At 42.7% G+C, this 23,818-nt stretch overlaps 1 protein-coding gene across 2 annotated transcripts; it reads right to left on the bottom strand.

The window, feature by feature from the left end:
• Nucleotides 1-2,967: 2,967 nt before the first annotated feature.
• Nucleotides 2,968-23,088, bottom strand: kdelr3 (KDEL endoplasmic reticulum protein retention receptor 3). 2 transcript variants are annotated; one of them, XM_018761392.2, is made up of 6 exons: nt 22,957-23,088; nt 21,821-22,065; nt 20,103-20,203; nt 3,793-3,951; nt 3,304-3,556; nt 2,968-3,176 (listed from the first exon to the last, which is right to left on the bottom strand). In XM_018761392.2, exons 2-6 carry the CDS (start codon nt 21,909-21,911, stop codon nt 3,133-3,135), a joined length of 648 nt encoding a protein of 215 aa, XP_018616908.1. In that variant the 5' UTR covers nt 21,912-22,065; nt 22,957-23,088; the 3' UTR covers nt 2,968-3,132. The 2 variants fall into 2 exon arrangements, with proteins under 2 accessions (XP_018616908.1, XP_018616907.1); XM_018761391.2 differs by lacking the exon at nt 22,957-23,088 and having other exon boundaries at nt 21,821-22,281.
• Between the last annotated feature and the right edge of the window lie 730 nt (nt 23,089-23,818).

Genomic DNA, 23,818 nt, shown 5'->3' on the forward strand with positions numbered 1-23,818 from the left:
TACACAGAACAAACATTTACTGAGAAAACTGGATTAATGATGGGTCAGTTGATAAGGAGGAAGAGCATGAAGTGCCCACTGTTCCACTGTCTCCCTGTCAGTGGCAAAGGTCAGTGTGGTCAATCCGTAGGACGTGTGCAGTCGGCTGACCAGTCCATTCACAAGAGTTAGGCAAAGGATGGAAAGAAAGAGTTTAAGGGAGAACAGTGATTAGGGTGTTAGAACAACTTATTACATATTAATCATAATTTTAAAGAAATACATAAATTGTGGCACTAGTTTATTTGAAAAAGTGCAATAATAAACTTTGGATGATCCAATAAAACAGGCATAGGAAAAACTTAAGTAGCACACAATTCATAAAAGTAATGTGTTAATCCGAAACTGCAAAATATGAATAGAAAAAGTCAAAGGAATAGATTTAGATAAACCAGAAATAAAAAGGTAGGCAGGGGGAGGCCACAGGGGGCTTACAATCATTAAGAATAATATATGAGGTGTGACCCAAAGATGGCCTTCATTTCAGTGTTATTAAACCACTTTTAAACATTGTTGAGTGAAAATAATTGGGTTTAGTATGATTTACACCTAGTAGTGATCTGAACTAAAGCGTCCTGTTAAATGTATTCAGCTGTGTTACTGCGTTGCAGGATGAGAAGAATTTATTGTAATGTCAGATATTTCACAGAAAAAGAAAAAACCACATTCTTTGTATAGTGTCAATGTTGAAAAATCAATGGATTTTCTCTAGTGTTAATTCACATTAATGGATCATTTAAGCCTGAAATTGATCAAGGGCTTGTAATGACAACATAACCATTGATTAAGTGAAATAATTGGAGAGGAGCAGTAATGTGTTAAGTGGATAGAATGGGTGAGGATGTGACCGACTTTAGTTAAATTTGACTTAAATAGTATTTCACATTACACATATATCACAGAATACTCACCTGTTATGAAAATGATGAGGGGGTGGCATGCATTTTGTTAAGTAATCACCTTAAATGGCAAAGTGTTCTGTGAAAAAGGATTGTAGTACTTTTACCATAACCATACCATGTTGACTTCACAAAGTAATACTTTGCTTGTATGTTAAAAATGTGTTTTTTTTAATATCTAACACGTGGGCCTCTACTGAAATGCTCTTACGTACACAGGAAAGTTTGAAAAGCAGTACTTTAAAAAGCCGCCTTTATTGACACTTTTCAGTGGCAATATTATAATTCTATAATTCACATACTGTATGCATATTCTTACTGAAGACAGAAAGATGCCCAACAAACCGTTTTCTAATACACTTTCTACGACAGCACACAGAAATATAGAATTCAGTACAGTTGCAGTTAGGCCGCATCCTATGATATTTTTAATCTACCCTCAGAATATATCTGTAAATAGTTTGAACTGGTCCAAAAATAAAATACATTTCTTGAGCTCTTGATGTAACTGTCTTTCAGAAATGTACAGTACATGTTTTGGAGGACACATGTAAAGAGTTTTGTCTTTGGATGTCACTTGTGTTGTTAAAAAGTTGTTTTACAAAAAGTGTAATAATAATATGTACACTATAAAATTATTGCACCAAGGAAATATAAAGTTAATGTGAAGTTATCATCCTTGCTATTTGGACACAGTAAGCTTGGATGGCACAAAAAAATAATGTCTGAATATTAAGCATAAATTGCATACACCTCATTTTTAGAAGACAAAGTGTACGGCAAGTATGAAAAATACCGGTATTATGCGCATACGGGAATCTAAAATGGGAAAAAAAAAACAATATTTTGTATAAAAATTTTGTGGCACAATCAATGAATTCTTATGCAGACATTCAGTGGACAGGTATTAAGAAGTGTAGGGTCAAGTATACAACAATTCTATAATAGAAGATTACTGAAGCTGTTAATCCAGAGGTTTCAAGCTTTTCCAGATAGTGTGTAGACAAAGAAATCAGGTACAGCTAGTGATACTGATCGCTAGACTAACATTGTAAGTCGCTTTGGAGGAAAGCATTAGCTAAATGAATAAATGTAAATGTATTGCCCACCTATGCTACTGATGGTATGCTTTTCTTTGAAAAGTGTGTAAAACACATAAAAAAAATGCACCGTTATCCCTAAAGAGGAATGCGTGTATGAGAATTTGGAACACAATCGCCTGAAATAAGACTTTGGCAATGATTTGGCTACTATTACAAAATGTACTCTAGTTGTGGCATGTGCAGTTTGGAAAAACAATGCATCTTCTAGAGTGGACAAACATGAATGCCTGGGTCTCAGGAGGTTACACAATATACATTAAATGTAGAAGAAATCTATTACTGTAATTTTGGTTGTCCCTTGGAATCCATTATCCCTACTATTTTTTTAATACAAAGTAAACAAAAAACAAAAAATAGTACTCCAAAACATTTTGGCCATTGTATCTAGAGAAAATGTATCTAGAGATGTATGCATACATGTATATGCATGTTAATTTGAAAACATTTATATAAAGAAGACATAAAGGCTCAGTCAAAAAAAGGGAAAGTGAGCTTTGTTTACAAAAAAAATCTTGGAATATTAAAAGTAATTTACTTATTAAATGTGGACAAATGTGTAAAATAAACAGAAATGTTGATAAAACTGGTAAACATAGAAATGTGTTAGTATATTTACACGTTGTAACACTGCAGATAAGAATATTTCAGTACTACCTTGCTTACCAACATTGGAAACAGTCTAAACAGTTCAACTCTGGGCAACAATACTTACCATTAGAAATGTAGCAGGAACAATATTAACCGTTACAAAATATCTCAGCCAAAAATATATAGAAGTTATTTTCGTCTGTAGTGATATAAAGATCCTCAAAATCTGAAAAATAGGCAAATTCAAAGTATTCCAACATCATTTGCGAAAATGTGTTACCATATCATAGTATTTTGTTGAAAAAAAAATGCTTCAAGTCGAATGATTAAACCATTTGAAATACCAAATTTGATTTCACTGAACTGCCTCCATAATGCATTAGAATCAGACAAAAAAAAAAAAAACTGTGCTGGGAGTGATAATCACTTTCTTTTTCTGAAGTAGGTAATTCCATTACTCGGACGAGGCTGGGAGAACATCCGAGAGAGGCGGGAGGTGGGGATCACACTGGCATAGGCAGGGTCAGTTTACTATTGCCCTTCAGCACTGCAGAGAGAGAGACAGAAGGAAAAATATCTCCAATTTACTCCACCCATATAAACAATGCAAAATTAATAAATACTCTTAAAAACAACACCTCGCTGATGGACCCTTCTCTGGGTTCAAGACCTACCCTTGGTGACATAAAGGTAGAAGAAATCACAGTAGAAAATGGTCTGCACCACACCGGAGACCACGGCAATCTGATCAAAGAAGCCCTCTGTGTGGTAGCGCCACACCCAGTTGGCCAGGTAGAGGGCGCGGTACAGGCCCAGGAAGAACAGGTAATGTGTGGTGATTGACTCTGCCTCTCCGGTCTTGGTGATCATGAAGAGCTGTGGTAAGATAGCCACCGACTCCAGGTAGATGGAGAAAGTCCACAGGATCTAGAGCCCAGATGAACATCACTGAGGTTAATACACACAAAACAAACAAATGATGGGGAACAAAGTGCCTCCAACATGTGTTCAGAAGGGCCAGCAACACAATTAAAAATTGACAAGACTGACCAGGACTGGACAGGCTCATCAACAGAGACAAAATCGGTGGCAAATCTTCAAGCACATGTCCAGGAAAAACTGAGAGAAGAAACAGACAAACAACTCTACATAATTTGCTATACCTCAATCGGTGTGAAGTCGTAGTTCTCCAGGAACGAGAGGCCGGCGACTGGGACGAGTAGGAACTCCACGCGGAAGGTGTCGCTCTCAGAGTCATACGAGCTTCGGAAACGCAGGTATATGAGGTACACAGTGGCATAGGACAGGACCAAGAACACCACCTGAGGAATTCAGGGTGGAGGCAGTGATGACAATTCTATTTAACCACAGACTAAAAAAATAACATGTGATCATAATTATTACAGTGAGATAGCCACCAGTGTGAGCAGTAGCAGAGTATGACTCCCAAAGAGCCTCCCTCACACATACTGATCATTCACTGTCGTTGATCAGTGGTCCAAGTAGGGTCACAGTGGTGTGGAGCCTATACTAGAAGCATGGGGTCTAGGCTAGTTAGACTGCTGTCCTGTCCAGTACACTATCACAGGATAGCAACACACATACAGTCTAAGGGGATTTGAGAATCAGAAATTCACCTGAAACATGCCTTTGGATTGTGAGAGGAAACCAGAGAACGCAGAGGAGATCCACACAAACACGGGGAGAACACGCAAACTCCACACAGACTGAGTCAGATTGAAACCTACGGTCCAGAAGCTGTAAGACAAGCAGGTACACTGGCTGCTTAGCTGTTCTGGCCCAGAAGTGATAGTGTGAGGAGCCCTTTCATTATTATTATTTAGTTGACTTTTGTCTCCCAAGTGCCTTAAAAAGCAAGGTTTTCACACTAAGCTACTTAGAACTATTTACCCATTTATACAGCTGGATAATTTCTACAGTAGTAAGATATGTACCTTGCTCAAGGGTGCTACAGCGGGGATTTGAATCCAAGTCTTCTGACTGGTAGATGATGGCCCTAACTATACTGCTGCATCCTCACTATTATATTTTCTGAATTCATTGACATTTTCCTGTTTATCTTTTCCCTAGAACTACTTACACGTATTCACCCATTTATACAGCTGGGCAATTTTACTAGAGCAATTTAAGCTAAGTACCTTACTCAAGGGTACTACAGGCAGAGGTGGGAATCCAACTGGCAACCTTTGGGTGCAAAGGCAGCAGTTGTAACCACTACGCTGACAGCTGTCATTTATCCACAGTCCTACAGCAATAAAAAAAAATCTGAAAAACTTTTTAAATGTTTAGAGGACAGAAATCAGATTACCAAGTCAGTACTTATTGGTAAGGTAAGACTAAGTGCCGTCAAGTGGAATGTGACTCATGGCGACCACTTGCGCAGTTTTGTTACTAAGGATAGGGAGCAAAAGTGGTTCACTACTGCCTCCACCTGCACATCTTTGGGTTGTGACCACAAGGAGAACACACAAACTCCGCGCACCCTGAGCTGTATTTAAACCTACACCCAAACACGCAGCTTGGGATTTGTAAGATACCAACATGACACTGTGCACCCTCTGGTGCTAATATAGTTGTAGCCTAGGAGTAACAATGGCCAAATTTGTTCCCCTCACTATATGTGTATACCTTCCTTGTGTACTATGTCTAGTTTTTTCTTATCCCCAATAACAGACACATTGTTTTGCCTTTGATTTTTACAAGCAAGATTCTACCACTATGTGGGGGGCATGGTGGCGCAGCGGGTTTGGCAAGGGCCTGCTCTCTGGTGGGTCAGAGGTTCGAGTCCCGCTTGGAGTAACTTGTGATGGACTGGCGTCCCGTCCTGAGTGTGTCCCCTCCCCCTCCAGCCTTGCGCCCTGTGTTGCCGGGTTAGGCTCCGACTCCCCATGGGACAAGCGGTTTCAGACAGCGTGTGTGAGATTCTAGCACTGCACTGAATATTTTCTTTCCCAAGGTGAAATAGAACCCAACAGCCACAGTTTTATCAGCGTTACAGAGCTGCAGTGCTTACAGGCTGCCAGCCCCAGTGCCTGACTGATGGATATCAGGGGTCAAGTTTCTGCAAAGGCCTTGGAGAACACAACATTCCAGGCTATCTGTTTGGACAGACTGATATTTACACCTGGGGTACATAACAAGCTGTTCATTGTGTTTCTGATATCAAGCTGTGCTCTGTGCGCTACCTTTTCATCTTTTGTAAATTACTGCCTGATTAGGTAGGTGAATACATTTATACTCCAATGGTTCCCTTTGAGCTACATCAATATATTCCTTATGTATTATGTGCTGTCATTTTATTCTTCCAGTATGATTTCAGACAGAATAATTTCTCCTAAAATTTTTCACCTTTTTTGAACTTCTTTATGTAGTAGTGTAGTTACATAGTAGTGTTCTTCATAATAAAAGCTTATATCAGTGCATGTACTTGAGCGGAAATAGTATATGGTATAAAAAAGTTATTTTTATTTTTACTTCTCATTCACTCATTTATTGCCATTTATTCATTCATTTACAGTATTGCCGCTTGTCCAGTTCAATGTTGCAGAACACATCCTGGAAACAGGATGTCAGACAGTGTAAGGAATTGGTTCTCAACAGGGGGGGCGTGGAGAGATCGGAGGGGGGGCGCAAGTTGTTTCCAAGAAAAAAAGCACAGAGACACAGGTCATCATTTGGGTTCTCAATGTATTTTATTGCTTTTCAATTATAATGTGCATAAAAATGAAAAACCTATAAAAATCTATGTAAAAATCTCTTAGGTATTTAAAAAATATAATTTAAAAAAAATATTTAAAAATAATAATTAAAAACATTTAAAAAACGCATTCCTTCTCCCTCTGCATTTTCTTTCTGAGTCGGAGAGGCGGAGATTAAGCCTGCCTTTTATGTATAGCTGGCAGTGTAGACATGAGTCAGAAGGTCAGAGATACCAGTCGAACTAATCCATGGTGATAAGTTGGTACAGATAAGTTCATCACACGTGCTAAAAGGAGTTGTGGCGATGGTCCGTCGTCAGCACCTCCAGCTAAAAAGTCTAAGATCTTGCTCTCTGCCTTCGTTTTGGTTGAATGTGATGACTGAATATCCTCAGTTGTCTGACGCCACCGTTAAATTGCTGCTTCCATTCGCAAATACCGAAATCGCCTGCAGGGGGAGGATGACCTCAGGCTTGCACTGTCCAACATTGTGCTTCTTTGTAAAAAGAAGCAAGCGCACATTTCCCACTAATTTATAATGGCATGGCTAGCAAAACGCACCCTACGTCCCAGTTTGCATGTCACATTACATTAAATGTTACAAATTAGTTCTATATTGTTCAAAAACATTCTTGATAAATTAAGGGCCTGTTCCACTATTGTCCTTTATACAGCCCTAAGCCCAGGGACTGTGAGGTACCTGTGCTACCTGCTGCACCACACATAAAAAGTTAACCTGAAATTTGATAAAAGATCTATTTTTTTAATGCAAAAAGTGTAATCCCTTCAAAACACATCTCTTCATAAATCTTGTATTCTCAGCAATTTTGGACCAATTTCTAATCTCTTTTTTTCCAAAGATTTGAAAAGGTTGCATTCAAGATACACGGGAAAAGATGTTATACCCCATGCGTATTTTTCAACGGCTGTACACAAAGACCCAGTCCAACCACCAACCTGAAGCCACAGAGAACATCACCAAGCATAGCCAACATACATCTTCATGACCTGAGACCAAGAAGCTTAACTGACTTCTCCAACCCACCCACCAAACCAAAACTAATCCTACCAACAAAACCAAACCAACAAACCAGATCTAACCCACTAACAAATAACAAACCAAGCCTAACCCACCAACAGAAAACACCATCAAACCACACCCAACAAAACACCTAAACCAAGTCTAACCCAACTAACCAGCCATCAAGCTAACCCACTAACAAAAACCAACCATCAAACCACACCCACCAAACCCAAACCTACAGACCAAGTCTCAACCACCAACAGAAACGAACCAAGCCTATTCCCACCAACACAAAAACCAACCATCAAACCAAACCAACAGACCAAGTGTAACACACCAACTCAAAACCATCAAACCATAGCACCAACAAAACCAAGCCTAATAACCAACCATCAAACCAAACCCACCAAAGCCAAACCAACAAACCAAGCCTAACCCACCAACACAAAAAAACTCAATCATCACACCAAACTATCAAACCAACCTCACCAAAAAAAAAAAAAAAAAAAAAAAAAAAAACACACACACACACACACACACACACACACACACACACACACACACACACACACACACACACACACACAGTCTGAAACTGCTTGTCCCAAGCGGGGTCGTGGCAAGCCAGAGCGTAATCCGGCAACACAAAAAACCCAACCATCACACCAAACCATCATCTTACTAGATTTCACGGCAGCCTTTGATACCATCAACCACAGCATCCCATGGCATAGCCTGGAGACATGCCTGGGCCTTTCCAGTACTGTCCTCAGATGGTTCAAATACTATTTTATGAACAGATTTTAGTATGTGCATCTTAGTAGCACCTCCACTCCATCGTCCTTATCTCGTATCCAACATGGAAAACCTCAGGGTTCTGTATTGGTACCATTATTCATTTTACAGCTAGGTGAAACTATTCGTGAAAACAATGGCACTCTCCACTCCTGTGCCAATAACATATAGCTCAATCTGTCCAAGTCCCCAGATATGCTTGCTGTTAAGCACCTGTCCCACTATCTCAACAACATCGAGGCCTAGATGGGTGCCAGCTATCTAGCTTTGAATGCGTATGAAATGGAGATGATGCTCTCAGGTCCAAAAATTTCCAGCATCAAACTTGAAGCTTGAATCTTCAGGTCCTAAATCCCAGCATTGTATCTGCAAGTGGTTTTGTCTTCAATCAAGAGTTCTATTACAAACCTCATACCAATGTAGTTACAAAGACTTGTTTCCTACAGTGGAGGAATATCTTTAAATTAATGTACTTTCGCTTTGGGTCACATATCGAGAAGTTAGCCCATCCGTTCACCTTCAGTAGACTCGACTACTGCAACTCCTTGTTGTCTGGCTGCCCAATTTATGTTACCTCTCCCTTCAGCTTATGAAAAATGTTGCACCTACAAGGCTCTCAAGGATCTGGCTCCACCTTACTTCAGTCTCCTCACTTACTACAAGCCAACTTCTGCTCAACATTCACAAGATGCCGATTTGCTTATAGTCCCAGAGGTCTGTATGAAGACTGTAGGTGGCCATCATGGTCCTAAATTCTGGAATGCCCTGCTTACTTCAGTGGCACTAACATTCTAATGCCCTCTGGACAGGTCACTTTTTGTACCAGGAGCCAACGAGTACATACCTTGGTCAATGGGATCAACAACCATGAGCCTGGAAACCAATAGCTTCCACAGATTACAGCTCTACTTGACAGACACACTGGTGTTTTGTACTAGATATATCCACACAGGTCCCCTGTCACCATATTAGAATGCACTGGTGGTGGGCAGCCACTGGTACTTGGACCTCCACAGGTTTATTTTTCTCTCCTTCTTCACAATGGGAGATTTTGTTTTCCTCTCCTCAGCTGTCAGCTCACAGAGACCGACACACATTGGCTGAAGCCGCCTGTCTCGAGCGGGGTCGCAGTGAGCCGTAGCCTAACCCGGCAACACGGGGCGTAAGGCTGGAGGGGGAAGGGACACACCCAGGATGGGACGCCAGGCCGTCACAAGGCACCCCAAGCGGAACTCAAAGCCCAGACCCGCCAGAGAGCAGGGCCCGGCCAAGCTCGCTGCACCACCGCACCCCCTCACAGCTGCCAGCTGGCTTATGCTAATAGTTAATTCTAACTGCTGCTATTGTGCACTCTGTATTCCCTGGACATTTGTTCAGCTCTGTGACATCTTGGTGAGAAGAGAACCATGAAAACAAACTGAAGTGAATTAACTTTGAACATGAAGATTTCTGGATTTATTGTAAATCCAACAACTCCCAGCACTGAATCAAACCCTGTAACCCCACAGTGCTTTAGAGGCAATAAAGCACGGCATAACAAGCTGAGCCAAACAGACTGCTGAGAATTACAGCGGTCCTCCCTCATCCACGGGTTCGCTTTCCACAGTTTCAGTTACCTCCGGTCAACTGCAGTCTGAAAATATTAAATGGAAAATTCCAGAAATAAACAATTCATAAGTTTTAAATTGCACACTGTTCTGAGTTGCATGATTAAATCTCACGCCCTCCTGCCTGGGGCAGAAATCATCCCTTTGTCCAGCGTATCCATGCTGTATATGCCACCCACCCGTTAGTCACTTAGTAGCCGTCTCGGTTATCAGATCAACTGTTGCGGTATCGCAGTGCTTGTGTTCAAGTAAAAAACTTTATTTAAAAAATTAATACTTATGAGGACCTGGGCAATGGTCCTTAATTTTTTTTATTCTTCTTCTATGCAAGAAAAAATATATATAGTAATACCACAGTATGTACTTATCCACGGTTTCAGGCATCCGCTGGAGGTCTTGGAACCGTGGATAAGGGGGGGATTATTGTATAAGTTTTGAAAAGTCTCTACATAGGCATTTCAAAAATGTATGATGTTAAAGCAGCTTCCAACAGGACCAAACTTGGCACTGCCGAGCGACAGTGAAAATCGAAGACTCGTCCGGATCTGGATGTCTACAAGCAACTCTTAGCAACCTTAGCAAGCTCTACTGTACAAGCAACTCTTAGCAAGTTCTACTGCTTAGGAAGCTCTACTGTTTCCTCAGCTAAAACAACTTTCTCCCACGACAAAATACAGTCTGCAACTAAAAAGCCACACAGACTCTTCGCCACCTTCTCACCTCTATCCTCTGCTGGCTCCTCCTCCCTCTTTTCTCACTACTGATGACTTTGCTTTGCTTTGCTTTTCAGAGACAAAGTCAGCACAATCACAGACAAGTTCTTGGCATCTGCCTGCCCTGATCGCTGGACCTCCCTGCAAAATCATGCTCTCAGAATTCAAGCCCTTGTCAGAAACTGAAATCTCCGATCTCCTGATATCACACAGAGCCACCACCTGCTCGCTCGACCCGATCCCATCAACACTTCTACAGACCATCTCCCTGCAGTTCTCCACCTTCATATCCAAGATCATCAACTCCTTGCTCTCCTCTGGCTGCTTCCCATCTATCTTAAAAACTGCCCTCATTTCACCTCTGGTAAAGAAACCCTCTCTGGATGCTGACTCAGTCCAAAACTACAGATCAGTCTCCATCCTCACTTTTTTGTCAAAAACTGTGGAACAGTAGGCCTGTGATCAACCATCTGAATTCCTTGCCCAGAACCATCTCTTCAATGGATATCAGTCTGGATTTAAAGTTGGACATTCCACCGAGACAGCGCTCCTGGTAGTGTCTGATGCTCTCCCGTAGACTAGAGCGGCCTCCCTCTCCTCGGTCCTCATCCTCCTCGACCTGTCTGCAGCTTTTGACAATGTCAACCACCGGATTCTACTCTCCTCTCTTGGTCAGCTTGTCATCAAAGGAACAGCACTAAGATGGTTTGAGTCCTACCTATGGCAGGGAAGAGAAAAGTGCCCGTGCGGGATGACTGTTGTTGTCACGAACCACGTTGCAGCCTTTCAAGTTCGCAAATGACGAGACCGACTCCTGGGTTTCTAACAAAACGTTACATTTAATTAAAATACCAACAAATATCCGTCGCTGCACTTGTACACTCTGAGGCAGTACACTCTTCTTCACTACTTCTTTTTATTTACGCAAACGACCAAGGAACGTAATTAACGTATGGACATCTAGTGGCAGTTCTAGAAATCGCATTTCAAATTGTACAATTAAACTCAATGCCAATCATTCATCAGCAATTACAAGTTGACAACCAAATACAAACAATAAAATACAACATCCTCCCCCCCTATGAAGACCGTAACACCATCAAATTTCTAAAGGATATAAACGCTGAACAGGTCTTCTTAACACAGTCCCAGCTGGAAGATGCACAGTGCACAACCTCACACGTCCATCTCTGCCTGGGATCAGCTCCTTTATTATCCCAGTTTTCCAGATCTGTCGTGGCATTCGGTCATCTCCAACCAAGACCAGATCTCCTTCCTTTAGTGGAGTAGGAGGGGGTATCTTATTGGCATGTGCAGACTTCAAGTCTAACAGATACTCCGTTCTCCATCGCTTCCAGTACTCATTCAGAAGCCTCTGACGATATTTCCATCTTCGTGTGAGTTCCTCTTTGCCAACGTTGGTGGCTTGACTCTCAATGTGGAAAGACTTTGGTGGTAAAGAAGTAAGTCTTTTCCCAATAAGAAAATGTGCTGGTGTCAACGGTTGAGGCTCTTCCAACTCACTGTACACAAATGTGAGCGGCCTTGAATTGACTATAGCCTCCACCTCTGTCAACAACGAAGACAATTCTTCAAAACTCAGTGAAGCTCTCCCCATCACTCTTTTCAGGCTTGTTTTCACTGATCGGATTAACCGTTCCCAGAATCCACCCCACCAAGGTGCTCTTTCTGCAATGAACTTCCACCTGATGCCGTTTGAGGAAAAATATTCCTGAAGCTCAGGCTCTTTAATTGCTGCCCAGAGTTCTCTGAGATCATGATCAGCCCTTTTGAAGGTTTGAGCATTGTCTGAGTAGATGACTCTACAGAGGCCACGCCTGGACACGAACCTTTTTAGAGCCAGGAGGAATTTTTCTGTGGACAAGTCTGACACCAACTCTAAGTGTACCGCTCGCGTCACAGCACAGGTGAACAATGCAATGTATGCCTTTTCTACGGTGGTCCGAGTTTTCACACAAAGAGGGCCAGCAAAGTCAGTGCCTGTAATTTCAAATGGAGGCGCTTCAACAATCCTGTCCCTCGGTAGGGGTGCAGTCACCTGCTGAGCTGGGGTTGCTGTGAACCTTTTGCAGATCATGCAGGCAGATATGATCTTCTTTACCTTCCGTCTGGCACCTGGGATCCAGTATCTTTCTCTCAGCTGGACCAATGTGTCCCTGACCCCTGAATGCATTACCTTGTTGTGGCAACACATAACCAGCATGTCAGACAGTCGGTGGTTGGTAGGTAGCAGCCATGGATGCTGCTCTCTCTCACTCAGTCTTGACTGTTGCAACCTTCCTCCCACACATATTACTCCATACTCATCAAGGAAAGGGTTAAGGTCTCTGATTTTTGAGTCCTTGTGAATATTCTGCCCTGTCTTCAATTCATTTATTTCTCTGGCAAACACGTTGCCTTGTGCCTCCTGAATCCACAATCTTTCAGCTTCTGACAGCTCCTCTGCTGTGAGGTCTCCTCGTTTCTTGTCTTGAGCACGACAATTATGGACAAATCGTCTGATCCAAGCAGTGACTCTTAAAACAGTGGTAAGCTTACTGAATGCTTCTAGTTGTAGTAGTGGTTCAGACTGAGTCACTTCAGCGTTGCTAAGCTGGACTGTCACTTGACATGGCTTCATCTCAGACTTCAATTCTTCCTCAGAACACCCTTCCACTGTTGATTCTGGTTGTGTTGGTGATGTTAGGAAAGGTGGACCTGACCACCACAACCCATCTCCTTTCAGCTTGGATGCTGTCTGTCCTCTTGTGATAAGGTCCGCTGGGTTGAGCTTACCACAACAATGTGACCATGATTCTGGTGCTGTCAGTGACTGTATTTCTGTGACTCTGTTCGCAACGAACTGCTTCCATTTTTGTGCTGAGCCACGAATCCACTGAATAACTATCATGGAATCTGACCACAAACAAAGCTGGGATGGCATCATGTTCAGAATCTTTAACAAGTTGCTCCCTACTCTAGCTCCAACTAAAGCTCCCATGAACTCCAAACGTGGTAGAGTTAGTTTCTTTATGGGAGCCACTCTCGATTTGGATGCAACAAAACTGGTGACAGTTCTTCCATCCTTAGTTCATCCTTGGAGGTATGCAACTGCTCCATATGCCCTTTCACTGGCATCACTGAAGACATGAAGAAGTGGGGATTGCGCATTCTGCCAGTCGCTTACTCCATACCACCTCGGAATGGCAATCTGATGCAGCTGTGGGAGCTCCATGCACCATTGTTGCCACTCATGACTGAGGTCTTCTGGCAGCTCCTCGTCCCATCCTAAGCTCCTTTGCCACAAGTCTTGGAAAAGGCACTTAACTCGTATAGTGAATGGTGCCAGGAAACCTATGGGATCGAATATTCTAGCTGATGATTTTAGGATGCTTCTTTTCGTGTTACCCTGCTCCTTTAAGATGCTCATCAGTTGTCTAAGGTCAAAGACAAAATCATCACTATCTGGCCTCCACACCAACCCAAGCACCTTTAGCACGCAACCATGTGCTTCAGGTTCTGGCATACATTCAAATCCACCATTCAGCCACTTAGCCTTCAGTTCTGCAGAATTCGTCGTCCACTTACACAAGTTCATGCTGTCTGTGGACAAGATCTCCTTTGCTCCTGATGTCAACATATAAGCCTCGTCAATATCCTCTGCGCTGGCAATCAGATCATCTACATAAAGGCAGGTTTCTAGAATGTTAACAGCATGTGGATGGCTGTTTCTGTACCCTTGTAGATGATGCCGGATAGTGGCTGCTAGCAGGAATGGGCTTGAAGAAACCCCAAACACGACACGAGTCATCCTCATCTTGCGTGGCCTTGTGTTCTCAGTGTCAGGTGGTCCTGTTATCCATAAAAATCTTAAGGCATCTCTGTCTTTCGTTGCAATGGATATCTGTAGGAAAGCCCTTGTAATGTCTGCTGTGAATGCAACTGGATGCAGTCTAAATTTCACTAAAATGCTTAAAAGGTCTGGATTAAGGTTTGGACCGGTCAGTAAACAATCGTTAAGAGATGGACTGCCACGCTCATGAGAGGAGGCATCAAAGACCACTCTCAGTTTAGTTGTCATTTTGTCTTCTCTGATAACAGCATGATGGGGCAAGTAATACATCACATTGTCCTCCGTCACCTGTGAACAGTCGTCTTCTGGGACATCTTCACACACCCCCTGGTGTAGATAATCCTCAATGACATCATTGTATCTCTTGAACAATACTACATCTGTTTTCAGTTTCCTCTGCAGTCCATCGAGTCTTTTCTGGGCAATTCTGAAATTGTCTGGGAGGTGTGGGGCATTTTGCTTCCACGGTAACCCTACCTCATATCGCCCTCTAATGTATTTGACTGACTCCTCAAAGCTCTGTCTAGCTTCGCGGTCATCTGCGCTGTCCCCATCTCCTTGTGTTATGCCAAGGGAATCCAATTCCCAGAACATGCGCAGCTGCTTTGAGACTTCATTGCATTCACTTATTCCAATGTTCATACAAGCAACCTCACCCATATTTGAAGCAGAGACTGGTCCCTGTACTGCCCAGCCAAATATTGTTTCTACAGCCACTAGGGCTTCTGATATTCGCTCTACTCTTCCTGACAATATCCTCCAGTAGTAATCGGCGCCAATCAGTACGGATATTTCTGGCTCCTCCCTGCTATCGACTGAGACATCTGCTAGTGGTAGGCCTCTCTTCTCTAGCTGGTGTCGAATGTGTTCACCAGGCACCTTCATAATTGCAGTGCACACTTGCGGTGTCTCAATGGCTTCAATCTCTATTTTCTGTTCCTTATTCCAGACATTCTCCAGCACTAATTTTACAACATTTCTCACAGCCGTTACCGGGTTCTCAGAGCCAAAGGTATGCAACTTTAGAGTCTCCCTCCTTTGAACTGGCAGACCCAAAATCTTTACCTGCTTCTCGTGGATGAAACTTCGTTGGCTCCCACCATCCATTAAACAGCGCACCGCCTTCCGTCCGCTGGGTCCTTCAGTCCATGCTCTCACTGTTTGCAAGAGCACAGTGTTCTGACCCTTCGTGTGTGTGTTTGCAGTACGGGGCATAACGGATGAAATTAGTGCATCTGTAGAACCTTCAGTGTCATTGGGGGCTTCTGCTTGTTTGGCCTTGTCACACAATGTAGCGTGGTGTCTTCTGCCACAAGCAGTGCATGACACACCCTTTGTTTTGCAAACCTTTGCGATGTGTCGTGGTCGTAGGCAAATAAAACACCTCCCCATTTTCTTTAATTTCTCTTTTCGGGTGTTCACTGTGTCATCCGTGCACGCTTCTGATTTGTGGCTTGTGCTATCACAGAATATGCAAGTAAGAGGTGCGGTCGAACTGCCTGTGTGGAGAGCTGCGACTGTAGGCACATTTGCCCTTCTGACCCTTGTCTCGCTCCGTACATCTACTTTACAGTGTTGCTTGTGAGAAGCCTGTGCATCCTTGGTTATGGTTCCTGCGTTAGTCAAGTGCATCGCACGCTCTCTACTTTCAACCTCCCGTTGCAGAAAAGTAACAAGCTCAAGAACCTTCCATTCATGACCTGGACTCATTTTGCGGGTATACTCAAGGGCAAGATCATCTGGTATCATTTGAAGCAGTATGGGGCACAATAATCCTCCATAAGTGTCTGATACGACACCTAAGGATTCTAAACTTCTGATCTGTACCTCACACTCGTCATACAGTTGTCTTAATGCTTCAACGTCGGAAGATTTCTTTACTGGAGTCAATTTCAATAATTTGGACATGTGCGCACTCACCACAAGGTCCTTTCTTCCAAATCTTTCCTTCAGCATATCAACTGCTGTGTCATAATTGCTGTCCGATATCTTTAATCCTGCAACAGCTCGGGCAGCAGGTCCAGCGAGGTATGACTTCAAGTAAGCAAATTTCTCAGTTTTGCTTAATTCTCTGTTTTCATGGATAGCAGTTTCAAACTGATCCCAGACCTCTTGCCAAAGACATACTTCTCCGTTAAATTTACTTATAGACAGCTTCGGTAATTTCACCGATGATCTATTAGTTAATCTGTCTGTATGCGTACTCACATCACTTCGCCGGGCCGCCCTTACTCCCTCCGCCGCTTCAGTCTGACGTTCAATCAACCTGGCAGCACGGGTTTTCCACAGACTGATGTGGTCCTGATAGTCTGCGGTTTTCGCGACATCTGCATCTAGCTCGTCTATTGGTATTTCATCTTCTATGTCTTTATCCAATTCGCGGAGATTCTCCTCCTTAATGGAGAGCATGGACAACAACTCTCTCAAACGGTCGCAATTCACGTTGTCCTTACATGTTTCTTCTTCTAGAGACCGCAGTAGTTTCGTTGCGGATGCCCGCAAAACTCCGCGTTTATGTTTCAGCCTCTGTAGTCGGTCCGACATTTTCTCTTTCACCTTCGCGGCTAGGTGCAACGAGCTATCCGTTTAGTTCGCCTCTTCCCGGGTTTCGGCACCAAAAAATGTTGTTGTCACGAACCACGTTGCAGCCTTTCAAGTTCGCAAATGACGAGACCGACTCCTGGGTTTCTAACAAAACGTTACATTTAATTAAAATACCAACAAATATCCGTCGCTGCACTTGTACACTCTGAGGCAGTACACTCTTCTTCACTACTTCTTTTTATTTACGCAAACGACCAAGGAACGTAATTAACGTATGGACATCTAGTGGCAGTTCTAGAAATCGCATTTCAAATTGTACAATTAAACTCAATGCCAATCATTCATCAGCAATTACAAGTTGACAACCAAATACAAACAATAAAATACAACAATGACTATGATCTTTCATGATGTGCATCGCCTTTCTGAGGCAGCGTGTGGTGTAGGTGTCCTGTACTGCTGGTAGCTGTGTGCCAATGATTTCCTGAGCCGTTTTGACCACCCTCTGTAGGGCTTTCCTGTCCTGTTGGATCTGTCAGCATCTGCAAAACGGCTTAGGTCTATTCGAACCTGCACAGCTAGGTATAGGAACAGCTTTGACCCCACTGATGTAAGAGTATACAACACTCACCAATGTGCTACCTTTAGTAACTAGAGTTGGACTGCTCCACCCAAGCACATTGGTAAATTACACTGCCACTTTAAGCATTCTCATTCTCTCGTTCTGAGTTCTCTGACTGTCAACTGGCATTATTGTTACTACTGTTACCATTCTCACTGTCATTGTCATTGTTTTGTTTGTGCAGTATTTCTATTGTCTTTGTCCATAGTCTGTGGAGAAGCATTTAGGAAGATTTTCATGATACATGTACATAGCACTTGTATCTATGACAATAAACTTGAAACTTGAACTTGAAGTGGTCTGGCAGGCCTCCCATTCTTTTCCTCAGCTTCTCTCAACTGGTGTACCGCAGGGCTCGGTACTGGGCCCCCTACTCTTCTCAATCTACACCTCTTCCCTCAGCACTGTCATCGCCTCCCATGGATTCAACTACCACTGCTACGCTGATGATTCCCAGCTCTTCCTCTCATTTCCACCTGGAGCATCAGACATTTCCACGCACATTGCTGCCTGCCTTTCAGACATTTCTGCCTGGATTACCACCTCCAACTTAACCTCTCCAAAACAGAGATCCTTCACCTCTCAGCTGGTCTGTCTTCCTGTCATGAACTCTCTCTCAAACTGGACAATTCACTCATTTTGCCCACCTCCTTGGCCAAAGGTCTGGGAGTAATGATTGACTCAAGTCTGTCTTTCTCTCAGCATATCGAAGCCACAACTCGTACCTGCAGATACATCTTGCGTAATATCCGCAGGATCCATCCTTACCTCACAACTGACTCTGCCCAAGTACTTGTAAAGGCCATGGTGACATCCCACCTGGACTACTGCAACTCTCTCCTGTCTGGCTTTCCTGCTACTGCCATCAAACCTCTACAGCTGATACAGAACGCTGCTCCACGAGTTGTGTTTGACTTGCCAAAGCGTTCCCACACATCTCCTCTCCTCATCTTTCTGCAGTGGCTTCCTATAGCTGCCTGGATCAAATTCAAGACTGGTTATCGCCTACAAAAGCATCAATAGAACTGCTCCTCAGTATCTACAAGACCTGATCATCCGCTACACCCAAGCCAGACTGCTACGCTCCTCCACCTCTGACCGCTTGGGTCCACACACAGAAGGTCCAAAAGCAAAAGCACAATGGTTCTCGTTTCTGGCTTCGATGTGGTGGAACAACCTCCCCTTCTCACTCAGAACTGCTGAATCTCTGTCCACATTTAATAATGGTCTTAAAACTCACCTCTTCCAGACTCATTGCTCCCATGATCTCTTAAGTTCATGTAAGGTGTAAATGTTCATGCACTATAACTTTGAGATCACACCTGTTACACAATGGAGAAACTTTGAGGGAGCTACTCCTGTAATGTAATGTAAATGTTTATAAAAAAATTATTAGGAATATGATCAGGAATTGTTTTATGCAGCTAATCGTGTGATGAACATTGGTTCATATGGTGGAAAGAAACAAACTAACTGTACTTAAGAATCACGCATCTGCATCTAAGTCTCTCTTTCTGCTAATGTAATGTACACATTGTATTTTCTCTGAGATATATGTCACTTTGGAGAAAAGCATCTGCTAAATGAATAAATGTACATGTAAATGTAATTATACACTGACATAATACCAGCCATTGTAGGCACATTATACCATGCCCATGTAAATGTGTTACTGTTCCACACTGATAATGCAGCATGGCAACATCTATTACAATAATTGTCTCAACTGTTGCATCATGTAGGCAATGACAGAACCAGGGGTCTCAAACTCCCAGGAGCCATGGGAGGTTTTTTTGCCCCAAACTCTTCTCATAACTACTCACTGAGCCATCTTACTCTGACATTCTTAAGACTTTCTTCATATAAGAAGGCATATCTGACAGCTACCTGGCTTGAACGGGAGAATCACTGAATTTCAATCGTGTTTCTGTGAAAATGCACAAGTATGAAAGGAACACATAATGAGCTATTAACTAGGCCATGTCAGCTGGGGGTATAAACTGCAGTGGCATCTAACATATCCAGCACATTATTTTTATTTAGCTGAGAGCTTTGTCCAAGGCAGCACAGCATCTTACGCTGTTTATTTCTTACAATAAGCAAATTACAATTATTTTTAACTCTTTAGGGAGCAGGGTATCTTTACTGGAGCAATTCAGGATAAGGGCCTTGCTCAAGGAGGGGTCTGAACTCAGAACCGTCAGATCACAATCCAACAGCCTCACAGCACATATGCTGGACAACCTTTATTCCACAGATTAAGGTCTAATAGTCCCTCTAGCCAAACATGTTGCTTTCCAGTGGACAATGTGGTCTTACACTGGATGCTAATGGTAGTAATTACTAAAGGCTGAAAGTTATGCGATAGCTGAATGGTTATACTTCGTCTCTATCTCTGATGATGACCTAACAGTGGACGTCCAGAGTTCACAGTGTTGTATTTTATCAGCGTGTATAAGCTAGCAATACTATCCTTCTTGGTCTACTTTAAGTTGATGTTACTATTCATGATTCAACACAAAGGATCACATCCTATAGTACAACGCAAAATTAAAACGACAAATCAACGTTTCAGCAGACAAATCCTGTCACTCACCTTCATGACCGTGTTGTAGATTGAAATGAAGCTCGTAAACAGGTCCAGGTACCTGGTGGTGAAGACCAGTGCAAACAGCACCTGGCTCTTTCCAGAAATACCTGCATACAAAACAAGGAGAAAAGCAATGAGTCAGATTGTCATCTTCCCACGCTTAACAACTCACCCCACATCTCCGCTCAGAACTGAGTATTTAACCTCAGTATAGCAAGGATGGCCAGCATGGGGTATATAATACTCATTTAAGTTCTGAATGGCACAGTGGTACAGCTGGTACCCTACAGCTCCTGGGCTGTGGGTTCAAACCTGGGTTCAAATCTGGCTCAGTTTGTATGGAGTTCGCATGTTTTCCCCATGTTCATATGGGTTTCTTTCAGGTGCTCAGGTTTCCTCCCACAGCACAAAGAAAAGCATTTCAGGTGAACTGGTGACTATAAATTTCCTGCAGTGCTGCAACGCTAAGCTACCATGACTCCAGTATTTAAGCCCCTTATGGCCACAGTGAGATGACTTCTACACGCGGCCTACAGTCCTGATCTCCTTCACCCTGAGAAGCCACACACACACATTGTCTGAACCTCTTGTCCCATGAACCAGTACTTTTTCACACTGTACACTACAGCTTTAGAAAGTAACACCTCTTGCACATTATTTACAAATTATTCTTCCTCGGTTTACACTTCATCAACAGACTGAGCAAAATACCTTTGAAAAATACCAAAATGCCTTTGAAAATTCTTTTAAACAGCAAATCAGCACAGCATGTTTGACATCAGCCCCCTTGAGTAGTATTAACAACAGTAATAATAACAATAACACTTCAATTAATATTTATTACACACTGACCCTACAGCATTCGTAACTAAGATGAAAAATATGCGATGATAAAGCAGGCAGTCTGTCTTTTTAGCAGTTATTAGAACATTTATAGCTTCAGAACCCACCGGGAGCACTCCAAATGAGAGCAGCACATCAGGGTAAAAATGTAGCGTGCGCTGTTATTTTTTCATAATTTTAAAAACCTTGAGAGATACGTCTAACGTATTACTCACAGCACACAGTACCTCCAATATATAAAGCAAAATGTGCAACTGCAACTTTAAACTTTTGATTCACAAAGGGGATCCTAATTTGTTTAACAGTCATGTTATATGTGTTCTATATATATATATATATATAGTCTTCTAATATACTAGACTAGTATCTTAGATACATATAGTGTGTATGTATATATATTATATATATATATATATAATATACTATACATATATTAGACTATAGTGTTCTAATGATAACATAATAATAAAATATTTCTAATTATCACTGTTTTGTTATAGTTTTATTATGATTATAATAATATAATAATAGGGGGATGCGGTGGCGCAGTGGGTTGGACCGCAGTCCTGCTCTTCGGTGGGTCTGGGGTTCGAGTCCCGCTTGGGGTGCCTTGCGACGGACTGGCGTCCCGTCCTGGGTGTGTCCCCTTCCCCCTCCGGCCTTACGCCCTGTGTTGCCGGGTAGGCTCCAGTTTCCCGTGACCCCGTGAGGGACAAGCGGTTCTGAAAGTGTGTGTGTGTGTGTGTAATATAATAATAATATAATAATGATGATGATGATGATGATATATGATGATCATGAGCGGTGCAGCAGGGTTATCCTATATGACATAAAGAGCTCACACACACACACACACACACACACACACACACACACTGTACCTGCACAAGACTTGGACCTGAAGATCTTGAGAAACAGTATGATGATGGCCACGAGGTGTGACACGTCACCCAGGAGACGAAAAACGTTCATTTTCTCCCCGGTTCGCACCCGAAGTCACGAAGTTACCGCTGATGATGATGATGTACTTTCTCCTTGCAGTTTCGCTCCCCAAACTTCTCGACTTCTTCTCTGGCCAGAATCGCCGCAGACACAATTCGCACCACGTCAGCAGGGACTCGCGAAGCTGGAATTATATTTTGCCAGCAAAATAAGTTACTGCACGTCTCAAAACAACACCCTAAACTTATCCACAAAGTATTTTTTAACCAATGCAAAACTGCTCCTGCTTCTTCTTTGATATACTTTCTTTTTCACTCTTTGTTATAGCGCTGATTGCGATGCGAAGCGAGCAGCTCTGCGCTCCAATGTTGCTCGTCGGCTCACAGTGCGAAGTAGGTGGGTGACGTGGCTGACAGTGGAGCGTCGCTCCTTCACCCTCCGATCCGAGGGGAAAAAAAAAAAAACTGAGCCGACACAAAAAGCACTTTACCTTTAAATGTGTTTAAAGAGACAGGAAGAGGTTCGAGCGCTTCCAGTCCAACACATACAAATACAGCCACGCGCCGCTTAACAACTGACCGCACACTTACAACGGTGGTCCCAAATGATTATAACGATTTTTGTGTTTGTGGTAGTGCTGCTGTAAACAAACCTACTGCGCTGCCACTACTATAAAAGTACAGCACATACAATTATATACAGTAAAATACTTCCTTGATAATGATAATAAACACACCTTATGTTACGGTTTATGTACTGTACTGTACTTTTTTATCGTTATAGTGTACTCGTTCTACTTATAAAAAGTTCACTGTATAAGTGTATTGTGTGTTATGGAACAGCAGCGTCATAAATCTCGTGTTTACCCCGCGTCTGCATGATCGAGGCCATACCATGCATGATCTAGGTTTGTATAACTACTAAAATAAATGGCCTTTACTTGCTGTACTAGTTATTTTTTAACTTTCATACCTATCTTTTTAAGTGCAGGTTCGTTTTGAAACCAGTACAGTGGTTTAACCCATGTGTACTCCAAGAACTTTGGACACGGTAACACTAACAGCATCTCACCCACATTTCAGAAACGTTACAAGTCTTCAGCTGCAACTTGTTCCTGCAGTTCTTCAACTGTTAGTATAATAAATATATTAAAAATCACAGCAAGGCTATCTGAGAAAAAAATAGGTAAACAAGGTTGCCAATGTAAGTACAGTATGAGCCCAGTAAGCACCGCGCTTTCTCTCCACCTTAAAGGCTCTTAAAGGCGCAGTGCAGGCCTGCTCACTAGGGGATGAACCACCGCCGGTCTGGCCTCTTCTCTCAGTAGTGATCTCCAGGCCATGACTCCTACACAGAGGGCAGCATACCCTTCTGTGGGTGTGCAGCAGTTTTATCTGAATCAGCTCTCAGAGGGAACTTATCAGAAGCAGTGAAGTTCCGCATGTACATTTCAGTTCCTACATAGGGTCTAGAGAGACCCAAGGAGATGCTGGTTCCTGGGTTTCACATAAAGCTCAAAGTTGCAGGTCTTTACCTTGTAAATGGAAAAAAAAACCCGACTGGAATTACGATAGTCATGACTCCCTTGAAAAGAGGAAGTGGAAACCACAAAACTTTTCAGTTTACTCTTTTAGTTGACTCTTCTCCAAAGCAACTTATAACATTAAGCTACCTGCAGTCATTTCGGGTAGCGGACAACTGATGGACCGCACTCCTAGCTGAGTGGTACCCAAGAGAACAAAAGCGACCACCTGGATGACCCCCGAGCAGGTGGGAAGACGATCTCGTCAGATGGGAAGGCTGTATGTGGAGGAGAAAAGCAAGGAGAAAGGACGAACGGAGAGCATATTGTGTTCAATGCGGTCTAAACAGCAGCTGATGATGATCAATCCAGGGAACAGTTATTTACCCATTTATACTGCTGAGTAACTTTACTG

This window comes from Scleropages formosus, chromosome 20 (genome assembly GCF_900964775.1).
Source record: "Scleropages formosus chromosome 20, fSclFor1.1, whole genome shotgun sequence".
Lineage (NCBI taxonomy): Eukaryota > Metazoa > Chordata > Actinopteri > Osteoglossiformes > Osteoglossidae > Scleropages > Scleropages formosus.